The sequence below is a fragment of the Rhamphochromis longiceps genome, linkage group LG1 (genome assembly GCF_057381845.1).
Source record: "Rhamphochromis longiceps isolate RC_006_pf linkage group LG1, R_longiceps_female_GT1.1, whole genome shotgun sequence".
Classification (NCBI taxonomy): Eukaryota; Metazoa; Chordata; class Actinopteri; order Cichliformes; family Cichlidae; genus Rhamphochromis; species Rhamphochromis longiceps.
The window spans coordinates 12,985,119-12,997,125 of record NC_140557.1 but is presented as its reverse complement, the minus strand read 5'-3'; the positions used below and the strand labels follow the sequence as shown (position 1 = coordinate 12,997,125).

General features: G+C 39.9%; 1 protein-coding gene across 1 annotated transcript in view; it reads right to left on the bottom strand.

The window, feature by feature from the left end:
* LOC146678400 (ras-specific guanine nucleotide-releasing factor 1-like) overlaps positions 1-8,014 on the bottom strand; it is a 29,983-nt gene extending 21,969 nt beyond the window's left edge. Inside the window, exons 1-2 of the mRNA XM_085386837.1 lie at positions 7,715-8,014; positions 2,320-2,426 (exon numbers count right to left, since the gene is read on the bottom strand). Of these exons, the coding sequence (XP_085242963.1) occupies positions 2,320-2,426; positions 7,715-7,990 (383 nt within the window). The 5' untranslated portion in view covers positions 7,991-8,014. The remainder of the gene's footprint in view (positions 1-2,319; positions 2,427-7,714) is intronic.
* Positions 8,015-12,007: the final 3,993 nt, after the last annotated feature.

Sequence of the window (12,007 nt, the reverse complement as noted above, 5' to 3'; positions counted from 1 at the left end):
CTGCCTTGATGGTGCACTAATCAATTTAATCTTCAATGACTCTAATCAGTCGACCTTTTGTCACTGAATTGCAAACTGTTGACATTTAGAGTGATGGTATTGTTTTGCTTTCATTAACCTTCTTTGTGCCCTCATCATAAGTGGCCATTTCACTCATTAGACATGTGAGGACTCCATAAATCAAGAATCAATATTAATAACCACTTTGTTTTTATTGATTTACTTAATACTTTAAATTGGTGTCGTAAATTATCAGTAAAACTGGTAAAGTGGCACTCACAGTTCCCTAGGAAATGTTTATTCAAAGGTCCAATCATCTAGAAGGAGATAAGTAACATACATGCATACATGTGTTACTCTCATTATAGTATGACCGCTGTGTTGTTTTAACATTACAAATTAACAAGCAATCATACAACAATACAAACCCAAAAGGGTCCAAATGATAGTTTGCGGCACACTGAGTCATAGCACTTGCATTTTCCATCAGATATACAGAGAAAAATCTATTCTATGCCCACTTAATAGAATAAAAACCAAGCAGCAACCTATGTTAAAAATGTAGGTAACACCATAATCCCTGCAAAAAAAACCCCAAAATCTAGTTGAGACTGACTCCAAATGCAAATTGGTTTCTGTAGATTTCCAAGTTAAAAGCCTATCTTTGATGCAAAAAGTTTGCAGACCAACAGCCTCCACTTGTTACTAATAGCTAGTGATAAGTGGAGACAGTTTTTCATGTTCAGTATTAGTAGTAAGCAGGCCTATGTTCGAGTCAGCATGATTTTCACTAACTGAAATTGTTATTTATTTATTCATCACAGTGAATTACACCTGATAGCTAGCCAGCCCTTACTAAAGCTGATGATTAGCTGCAGATGGGACGGTTATTTTCAACATTATGTAGAGTAGCTGTAATTTCAACTTTGTCAAATCTTATTTAAAAGTTAAGAAAAATTGCCCAACTTTGGCCCAAATTAAATTTTTGCTTTAATTTTAACACTTATTTTTGTACCACTGTCAGTTTTCCCACGGATTTCAAATCAGGATTCTTTCTATTTTATTTACTTTATTTATTTAACCCTTATTTAACTAAAAAGTCTGTTGAGATTAAAAAATATTGTTTTCAATGTAGACCTGGCCAAGAAACCATTCAGCCTTTACTTAATCTAGTTATTTCAACCAGAGGCTGTCCTACTGCCATGTGTCTTTCTTATGTCTCTACTATGTACCCTCTGAGCATGCCAAAATAATAATAATAATAATAATAATAATAATAATAATAATAATAATAATAATAATAATAATAATAATAATAATAATAATAATAACCTATCCCCACAAGCTTGTGGGGATAGGTTAATTGGATAATTCAAATTGCCACTAGGTGTGAATGTGCGAGTGAATCTGAGTGTGAATGGTTGTCTGTCCCTATGTGTTAGCCCTGCGACAGACTGGCGACCTGTCCAGGGTGTACCCCGCCTCTCGCCCTATGACAGCTGGGATAGGCTCCAGCGCCCCCCGCGACCCTGAAAAGGATAAGCGGTAGCGAATGGATGGATGGAATGGATAATAATAATAATAATAATAATAATAATAATAATAATAATAATAATAGTATAAAAAAAACAACATACTTTGGACTCTGTAACACACATCAAGCTTACAGGTACACACAGGGAAAAATCGTAACTAATGACTGTTGTTAGGATCCTAACCAATCTGCTGGTACACTTTACAAATATCAGTAGTTAACATACTTGACCATTTTTATGTTTGCAAGTACAAACACTATCAGTTTCCACTTGTCAAGTTGTAAATTCAAGAATTACATGGTAATTTATAGTGGACCTGACTTTATAGATGGTATAAAAGACTGACTGAGCCAAAATGATGTTGCACATTCATTAAGGAGTTCATTTTGTGAATCCTTGAGCTGGCTGGTTTTCATCATCTTCGTCAGGTAAGCTCACACTAAAGCATATAATGCTTTATCCACCCTGACTCTAAAAGGGATCTTAGTTTGCTAAATTGTGGTTATGGTGCAAACATTTTCAATTGATTAAGAACAAAGGGATGTTTTCCTAGATGTCTCTACAAGTTGAATTCATTTTGCAGATACAGAAGTGACCCACTGTTTGCCATTTAAAGGATACAGCTTTTTATGCTTTTTTATACACTCTCTATATAAGTTCCAAACTAAATTTTCACATCTTTATTGACTGTAGATGTTACAAGCACAGTTCTCATCAAGATCTCCACCCCTCAGAACATCCTTATCTAAACAGCTGTAGGTAAAAGGTCATGTGTGAGAGCTACCTGGCCTGCGTGATGGCAGCCACCCACTCATCACAGTCCTTGACGTCCTCTGTGCGCAGCTCCAAAGCCTTCTGGTTGTCATGATTGAACGTGACAGTGAAATAATACTGGGAAAACAAAAGCATAGTGAGTGAGTCAGATATTTGTTCAGCATATAATAACCAGGATATCTGTTATTGTGCTATAAAATGTATGTTGCTACCCTTTAATCACTAGTAATCAGCAGCCACTTCCACTGATCTGTATTTTACTTAAAGGTGTATTTATACATGCATACATGTGCTGTATGTGTGAATGAGTGAGAGAGAGAGAGAGATCCTGAGGGAAAAGTCTTGAGAGATTCATTATAAAGCCTTTGTGCCTTCTGTCTGTAACCTGGCAACTCACCTCTGAATTGGCGGAAGCCTCTTGACTGACGCCATGTTTTGTTTTGTTTTGTTCGAGTGGTTTGGCTGCATTTTAGCGACACAACCACCCCTGGGTCCTCACCCCTTTTTTACACTCTCACCAATTATCATAGGGTTGAGTTATGGTAATTATGGCGAATGCAGTTCAATTGTTTTCTAATAGGCTTACTGGATAAAATCCTCAAATCACCAGAGTGGTGGTCACCGCACTACTAAACAGCTAACCTATTTGTAGTAGAAACACATCAAATTATATAACACTGATGCATTGTAAACAGACCCCCACAAATCCAATATATTGGATTTTTTTCATTTATCCTTCCCAAATGCCAAGAGCAATTCATTTGTGAATGAGAGTAATGTTCCTTATTTTCTGACGAGCAGCAGAACGGGCCTTTGTCAGTAATGTGCTTCCCATCTCTCACATCCTGTGAGCTGTTGTGTTAAACCTTTTAGGTGGCTATATTTAAATCCAAGTCATTACAGGGTTTGGTTTTTTCTGCCAAAGATACAGTATCTGTTGGTAAGTTAGACAGCACAACCAGTAAGTAAGCTCTTGTTAAAATAATGTGTGAACAAAGCAACTAAATTCCATCTGGAATACAGAAAATAAGACAATGTTATATTTATGTAAGATTAATGTTAAAGGCGTGTTTTAATCACAAAAATACAGAATGACTTCTTTTTTATGTTTTTATTCAGCTACTCATTCAAATAAATAAATCATAGCAAGAATAGCCAGTATCATAAACACAGTCTAGATGGGTGATGAATTAAAGGAAAAACCAAACTGTTGACCCCAAAAACAAAGAGATCTGGTGGGTGGTTCAGTTATGCATTGCAAGCAGTATTTTTGGTGGCATGGCTTGGTCCCCTTAGATGGAAAGGTTATTCAAAATCAATATGAACTAGTTCTGGGTGTCCCTTTGATAGACTGGCAGCCTGTCCAGGTTGTGTTCCACCTTTCACCTTATGCTCAACCCTAAGTTGGATAGACAGTCAAAAGTGAGGATGAATGGATGGACGATGGCTAGCTCAGGATAAGCACCTTCCTCCTATGATAAAATATTTCTATTCTTATGTTAGTGGTGTTCTTCAGGATGGTATTACACCCATACACAGGGTACGTTGGAGGGTTAAATAATGTTTTAACCCTCCGACTTTAGTCGTTACAGTATACATTTCTGTCACAAAGACCACAGATTCTATTTCAGTTTATATAATTGGCCAATTCACACTGATATTGTCCACTGAATATTGCCAGGTGGATTATCACGATTACTGTAAACTGGCCAAAGCCATGCTGTTTATATATAGATGATTTAATGTGTGACCTATATTTTCAGATTACATCATAAAGTCAATGAAGTGAGTATACACAGAGACTGATGGAACACCATTGCTGATTACTCTTAACAACAAAGGAAAACATATAGCCCATCCAGCATTTGCACTCGCCACTACCTAAGAAAACTCACCTCCCATTTCTTATAAGCCCATATTTGCTGTACTTGCTAAATGGAGTACAATGCCAAAGCATGTTGTTGCACATTTTGTTGGCCCCTTCAAATGTACTTTTTCAGATGCAAATAGGGGTTGCCATAGTAACTGTGGGCTTAAACGTAACTCGCCTTCTAAATGGGGAATAAGAACATTTAAAAAGTAGAACACTCCAAAGAACACAATGAGAACAGAGAGCCAGACGGAGAGGGAGGCAGAGAAAGATCTTCTGCCTTTTTGAGGAGTGAGGGCTATAAAAAGCGCTGTAGCCCAGCAAGGTGGCAGTTGGCTTGGCATCTATTCGCTGTATTGTCCCTCTCCCTGTCACACACAGATAAGATCCAGTGCTCTCCTGGCCATTTCTCCTGCAGCTCTGACACACACTCGGTGACATACAGTACATGCATACACACCACTGAAATCTGGAATCTGCTGTAATCCTTACATGAACCAGTTTCCACGTCAGGATTGTACAGCACCATTGTCTGTGACCACCTCTGCAGTCTGCTGGTTGACTTAGGTGTCATTTTATGTTTTTCCCGAGTGAGGATGGTGAAAAAGAAATCTGTGTGCCAACAGACACCTTGAGAATCGATCAGTCTCCCTGTCCGCATTTCACCTTTTCTGTGCAGTCTCTCAGTTTATGGATCAATACAGGCGTATACAGGAGTACACCGAGAGGCAAATATAGACTTAGTAGCATGCACACAGAATGAGCCCTGCAAGATTTACACATGTGGACACATAAAGACATGACTGATTGGAAACTACAAAGTGTGCTGTTCACACTGAGAGAAGGCCACATATTTGTGTGAATACATTTTCAAAATTTATATGTATATAGTTTTGCTAAACTAAGAAAAGAAGCCAGTTAGAAAAAAAACTGAAAGAACATGTTCCTGACACATATTATGCAAAGGGACATGTGTGGAACAGAAGACTGTGTTATGCTAAGTGAAGGCTTTCAAATTCATTTAATTCATTGTTGAAATAAATTCACTGGAGCAGTCTGCATGAACAGCTGTCATCGGAGATGTCACTCAGTACATATTGCACCCCTAGAATAGAGCATTTCTCTTCTCCTGATACGGTTTTAAGGGAACAGACAGTGAGCAGTAAACAAAGTTGAATAGTTCACGAAACGAAAGCAAACAAGTCCTCAAAAGTGGGTTAGTTGTCGCTATCTTTTAAACAACAAATGACCAATATTGAATTTTCTTGCTGACCCCCTCTTCCCACAATCCCGCAATTTAATCCTCACGATTAAATTGCATAATATAACTAAAATATATATATATATATATATATATATATATATATATATATATATATATATATATATATATATATATATATATATATATATATATTCTTCGTAGTATCCCCTACAATCCTGGCTCCTCTGCCTGCAGACAGCAGACAGCAGAGGGCAAGAGCGTTTGAGGAACATATGACAGCTGAGTTCAGCACCATGGACAGCAAACTGGGTACAGCTGTACTTGGAGCAGAAGCTGTGGATTTCACAGATAATGGATTTACCCTGTTCCCATCCTTTATTTATTCTTCTTAGAGGCTATACAGTAAAACACAATTATTGCAACAGAGGGCTGTGATCCCAGTCTAACACAATATCAGACAATGTTGTTTTTGGAGAGATTGTGAATAATTTAACAGATTTTTACTGTGGATGGGAAAAATTGTATGGCACACATGCAAATATAACCAAGCAGTTCCATAATTGATTTATCAGTGTTTTGGATCAGATCCTCTGTTTGTTTGCTTATTTTTTGTGATTGTTGGGGGAGGGTTATCTAAGGAAAGAAGACCTCTGAGGCATCATTTAGCAACATTTTGGTTACAATATAGTGAAGCTTAGCATTTGCCACCAAATAGCCACATGGAATTTAAGATTTGGATATTTAGGACATGAAGATTTTCTTTTATGAAAGTTCAGTATAGGTTTACCTCACTTGCCTTTTCTTCCTCTTCAGTTTATTATTATAGATTTTTATTGAACTTGGAAAAACACAAATCTTTTTACAGACATGTTAACTGGTTTCCACTTTTTTCCGTCTAACACTTTAGGTTTTTATCTCCTAACCTTGAACACCAAAATCGCCACCTTCACAATAACTATCTTCAAAACTATCAACAATTACTTCCTGGAAAGTTTTTTTGTGCAAATATACAATATATTAAAAGTGGAACACATCCACAAGACCAAAAGTTCAGACTTTCTAGAATTTTTTGCTTTAGTTCTTTTTTTTAAAAAATTCCAGTGTAATTGGTTCAAAATCACATTCAGAATCTGTTTTATTCATAAACAAAGAATATGATTACTGAACAAATGGCCTATCATTTTGACTTTTACCTTCAGTTCTTCATCCCCTCTGCTGCAGGGAAAGCAGAAGAGACTGCAGCTGGCAGAGCTGATTTCAGAAGGTGACTGCAGTCATAGCTCACAGCAGCTTGACCACTTCTCTGGCTCAAATGCGTTTATACACAGTTTTTATTTTTATATTTTTATACAGCACCAGTTTGCCTCAAAACACCAAAGCACTTCCAACATGGGAAACTACGCTCTCACTAAAATTATTTCTGAATGTGTTGCAGGCATAAAAACCCCCACTGTAAACTGTTTTTTTGTTTTTATCCCTCACACATATTAATCCATGGCACTAAACGCCAGGGGAATTAAAAAAAGAATAGGGGGATGCACTGAGAAAGAAAAGCATTGCTGGGACATCGTTTGGTTTTCATTCATGGCCGTCGTTAACAACCCATGATAATGAGAGAGCTATCAAATGAGCCAAGCCGCTATAAACCGGGGAGACACAGTTGCCAAGGTAGGATGCTATTAATATCAAGACAAGGAATTAAATCAATACGTCAAAACAACAAAGAAGGGGCAGCTCTCCTCCGCAAGATGGCAACCTACAAAGTTTGGATGCAGTTTAAGTTTACTCCTTATATGTGCTGCATTCCCGGAACATTTGGGGTGTCTAAAAATACAGCGTCTTGCATCCAAATGTGATGCAACAGATGAACAGAAAAGAGGAGGCTAAGATAATGTGCAAAGTTTGCAGATATTTGCGTGAATTCTGCTAACTTTGTTTGCTGTTGACGTGGTATTTTTCGTGCATTTAACCTCGGAGGAAGGCTGTGAGGCTATTTTGGTTCATAATCGAGAAAATCAATCGGTTAGGATGACGCCATTACGTAACTCTAAAACGTCAAGTCAACTGTAATGCAAAAGCATCTCTGGGAAATTGTTTGCGTGATGAATAGGCGATATCTTCTGGTGAAAAGTGTCTACACGATACCTCCTGTTATAAATGTGGCTGTAACGCAGAGCCCAGCTGATCAAAGGGATTTTAAGGGGGGAAAACAGTAGGAGGGGACCGCTCTGTGTATTCGTTCAGTGAGACTGACTGCCTTGACAGTGTCAGTCAGACTTAAGGGAGCTCCCCGTGCGATCAATATCTTACCTGCTTCTCTAAGCATTCCTTCGCTGAGAGAGACGGTTTCGGTGACGGTGCCCGGTCACAAACACATCCCTCCAACAGGTACAGTCCGGAGGGGCGTGAGCTCGAGTCGTTTTCGAAATAAAAAAGCATATTCTGCAACAAAGCGAACCACTTTGAATGCCATTTTGTGTTGTCTGAGCTTTTTTTACTCAAGCAACCTCGCCTCGTCCCGTCTTTCTTCGCCAAAAGAGCCAGATAGGTGATGTGGCCATCATTGAGTCTGATCCCTTTCTGCATTTTGGCTGAGAATCCGAAAGGATCTGCGGGGATGCCTGCGGATTCTTACATGTTCTCCTTCTCAGCACCTCCGAAACACAGTCAGACTTGGTGGGCAGCAGCCCACTCCAGTGTGGCCATCCACACTTGCTGCACTGATTTTTGCAACAGCCAAAGGAAAAGAGAAAGAGACGATGCGCGTGAAGAGTCAGTCACACACTCGGCTGCAAAAACCTATCCACGCTGCAAGCCTAGGCTACTACCGTAGCCCCGACGCCTTCTCAGAAAAGCCTTCCTCATGAGCGCAATCGCTCATGATGAGGACTGAAGTGTCCGCGTGCAGTCTACCGAGCGCGTGCGCGCACGCGCACACACACACACACACACACTCAGCACCCTGCTCTCGCAGGGAGAACGCGCAGTCACCTGACCGGTCCCCGGAGCTGCAAATTTCAGCGCCTTGGACAGAAACTCCGAGGATAAACACAGACGGAGAAAGACGGGATTCACGTCGAGAATCCCAAAGCTTATCGGGAGGCTTTTCAGGAATGAAAACAGGCACGCACACACGCGCGTTTACGTACACACCTAATATCACACGCGACTAATGCAGTGAGAGCGTCTTTCTGTGTGTGCACTGAAACTCACAAGCACGAGAAAGTCCGGAAGGAACACTTGATCCCCCGCTGAATATCCAGTTGCTTAGCCAATTCAAAGCATTTTCGTAGTAGAATCAGTGTAATGCAATAATGTAATACTGCAATATTGCAATATTTATTATTATTCCAAAGAAGACTGGCTTGCACTGTTAATAACACAGAATGCACAGAACCACAGGCGAGAAAACAAAGCTGTTTTAAACAACATGAGCAATGCAAGTGGTCTGGAAAAAGTTGTAAGAATGCTTAAACATCCATGACATCCACCTGTCATAGGTGAAAGGGTGGGCCACACTCTGGACAGGTCACCTGTCAATCACAGGGATAATGTAATGAGACAGAAATCACACACATGGACAGCTGCAGAGTCGTTGTTTAACTTAAGAAGCACGTCTTTGGATAGCAGAAACCCATGCAGGCACAGGAGAGCATGCAACAAGAATTTTCATTCATCCTCTACCACTGGATGCAGAGGGTTTATAAGCATAGTGCTCATGCCAGGGAATATTCAATCAGGTGTTGCGTTTAAGTCCAGGTGTAAGGGATTTGCACTTTATGAACATATCTGTTTCCCCTAAAAGAAAATACACTGCACTTTTATTCCAAGTAATAGTTATAAGCTGTGAAAAGAGGGATACTGATTTTGCTCTAACCTTCTCAGCTACTTACCTAACTGCATGGCAAAGAAAGCAATTTATATATTGTTTTTATTACAAAAACAGAAAACTATAACTGCTACGTGAATCTGTCTGTCTGTTCCCCATCTTCCAAGTTGAAAAGAGAAAAAAATGAAAGTGTTGTGAGAGCACAGTTTCTCTGGCTTTGCCCACATTCACATTTCCTGCTTAAGTGTTTAAAAAGTTCAGAATCCACGATGTCAGCAAGCCGGGCAGCTGCTGATGGTGAAGAGCCTCACAATAACCATATCATATGTGCCAGTGTCTTAACAATTTCAGTACAGCCTCTGCTCTTCCTGAATTTATTCCCACAGGTAAAATTGAAGCCAGATTTGCTGAGGGCTTGCACTGCTCTTTCCATATCACTGCAAATTCACATAAATTGTTTTGTTTTGGGGGGTTTTCCATCTTTTGAAATAACATGAAACCTTTGTCCTTGGCTTGCTTCATCCTGTTCTGCCCCCTTTTATAAAACACTGAGTTAACAAAAGCCTCTCAACACTGTCCACTGCTGGTGCATTTACATATCTAAGAGGGCAAGAGAGATACTCATTAGGGTTGGCCCATAATTAATCCTGGATTAGCATATTGGGGCGAGGACACACACAATGGTTTATTTCATCACAGGGTGTCTGACAGTGGGATCACAGTGCAGTGTCTATGTGCGATCATTAAAAGGATCCAGGGAGGTAACAGGGGATAATTGAGTGAGATTCTGCTGCTCTTGTTGCTGCTGTTTTTATTGAACAGGAAAGAGGACACTCCACTTTTCTCAAGCATTTCATTTCTTTATCTTTTTGGTAACAGGTGCAGTGAAGATTGGCAGCAATGTGGAAAGAGAGAGATCCAGTAGTAAGGAATGAGATGAGCTGCAATTCAACCCCATGCAGCCATTAGCAGACTAAGCCTGCTAGGACGCCCCAGGCTCAGCTCTGTTGCCGAGCTACTTCCGTCCCATAATCAGCCTCTCAGACAGGAGTGGTAATGAGGTGGTGATTCTCCTCCGCGACTGGGACTGATAGTAAAGATTATTTTTATCACTTCTGATAATAGATGGGTTAAAATGGAAAGGGAATGTAAAACACTAGAAAGACTGAGGTGATGAGTTAAAGTCTTAAATGGGATTCAGACCAACTCTATCCAGTCGAAAAGCATTTTTCAAAAAGGAGACATCCACAGGTGGAGACATATTGTGCAACAGGATTTTTTGAGATATTGTTTCTGGGTTTCTGGGTTGATGGTGAAAAAGACAAGTCAGATGTGTTCATTATCAGAGATGGGATAAAAATGGGGTTAATGAAAAGTGCAGATAATGAAACAGGAGCATGATTATGTCTTTTTTGGTCACTGGTGCAGAAAAACTGAGAATTGTATAACTCTGATATATAAATAAGGGGGAGGGGGCGATAGAATCAAACATTTGACAGACTAATATTAGCAGTTTAGTTGTTGTGATTCTGTTCACCTAACTTCTGTACCTTCCCTTGTTTAAGCTCTATTTTTGTCTCCACCAGCATCCTATTGTTTTTGCTGGTTTTGCAGTGGGATAAATGTGCCACTTGCACGACATCCTTTATTCTGTTACTGACTGAATGTCCACTGTAGGTCTTTCTCAAAGGTTATGCAGGATTTTCTCAATTTTGTGTAACTGGTTTAGCCTTTTTATGTAACCAATACATTTTATATACAGTATGAGTATCTCACAAAAGTGAGTACACCCCTCACATTTTTGTAAATATTTTTTATATCTTTTCATGGGACAACATTGAATATATGACACTTTGATACAATGTAAAGTAGTCAGTGTAAAGCTTCTACAACTGTGTAAATTTGCTGTCACCTCTAAATAACTCAACACATAGCCATTATTCGCTAAACAGCTGGCAACAAAAGGGAGTACACCCCTAAGTGAAAATGTCCAAATTGTGCCCAATTAGCCATTTTCCCTTCCTCATGTCATGTGACTTGTTAGTGTTACAAGGTCTCAGGTGCAAATACGGAACAGGTGGTTTGAATTTGCTGTTATTGCTCTCACCCTCTCTCATACTGGTCACTGGAGGTTTCCCATGGCACATCATGGAAAAGAATTCTCTGAGGATCTGAAAAAAAGAAGTATTGCTCTACATAAGGATGGCCCTAGGCTATAAGTATAATGCCAACACCCTGAAACTGAGCTGCAGCACAGTGGTCAAGACCATAGGGCAGACTAACAGGACAGATGGTGTTAGGGTGCGTGGCGGCAACCAGGTGAGGAGTACCAAGACAAGTGTGTCTTGCCTACAGTCAAGCATGGTGGTGGGATGTCATTGTTTGTGGCTGCATGAGTGCAGGGGAGCTACAGTTAATTGAGGGAACCTGAATGCCAACATGTACTGTGACATACTCAAGCAGAGTATGATCCCCTCCCTACAGGAACTGGGCCACAGGACAGTATTCCAACATGACAACAACCCCAAACACACCTCCAAAAAGACCAGTGCCTTGCTAAATAAACTGAGGGTAAAGGTACTTGACTGGCCAAGCATGTCTGCAGACTTAAACCCTATTGAGCATCTGCGGGGCATCCTCAAATGGAAGGTGGAGGAGCGCAAGGTCTCCAACATCCACCAGCTCCATGATATCATCATGGAGAAGTGGGAAAGGATTGCAGTGTCACCCTGTGAAGCTCTAGTGAACTCCATGCCCAACAGAGTTAAGGCAGT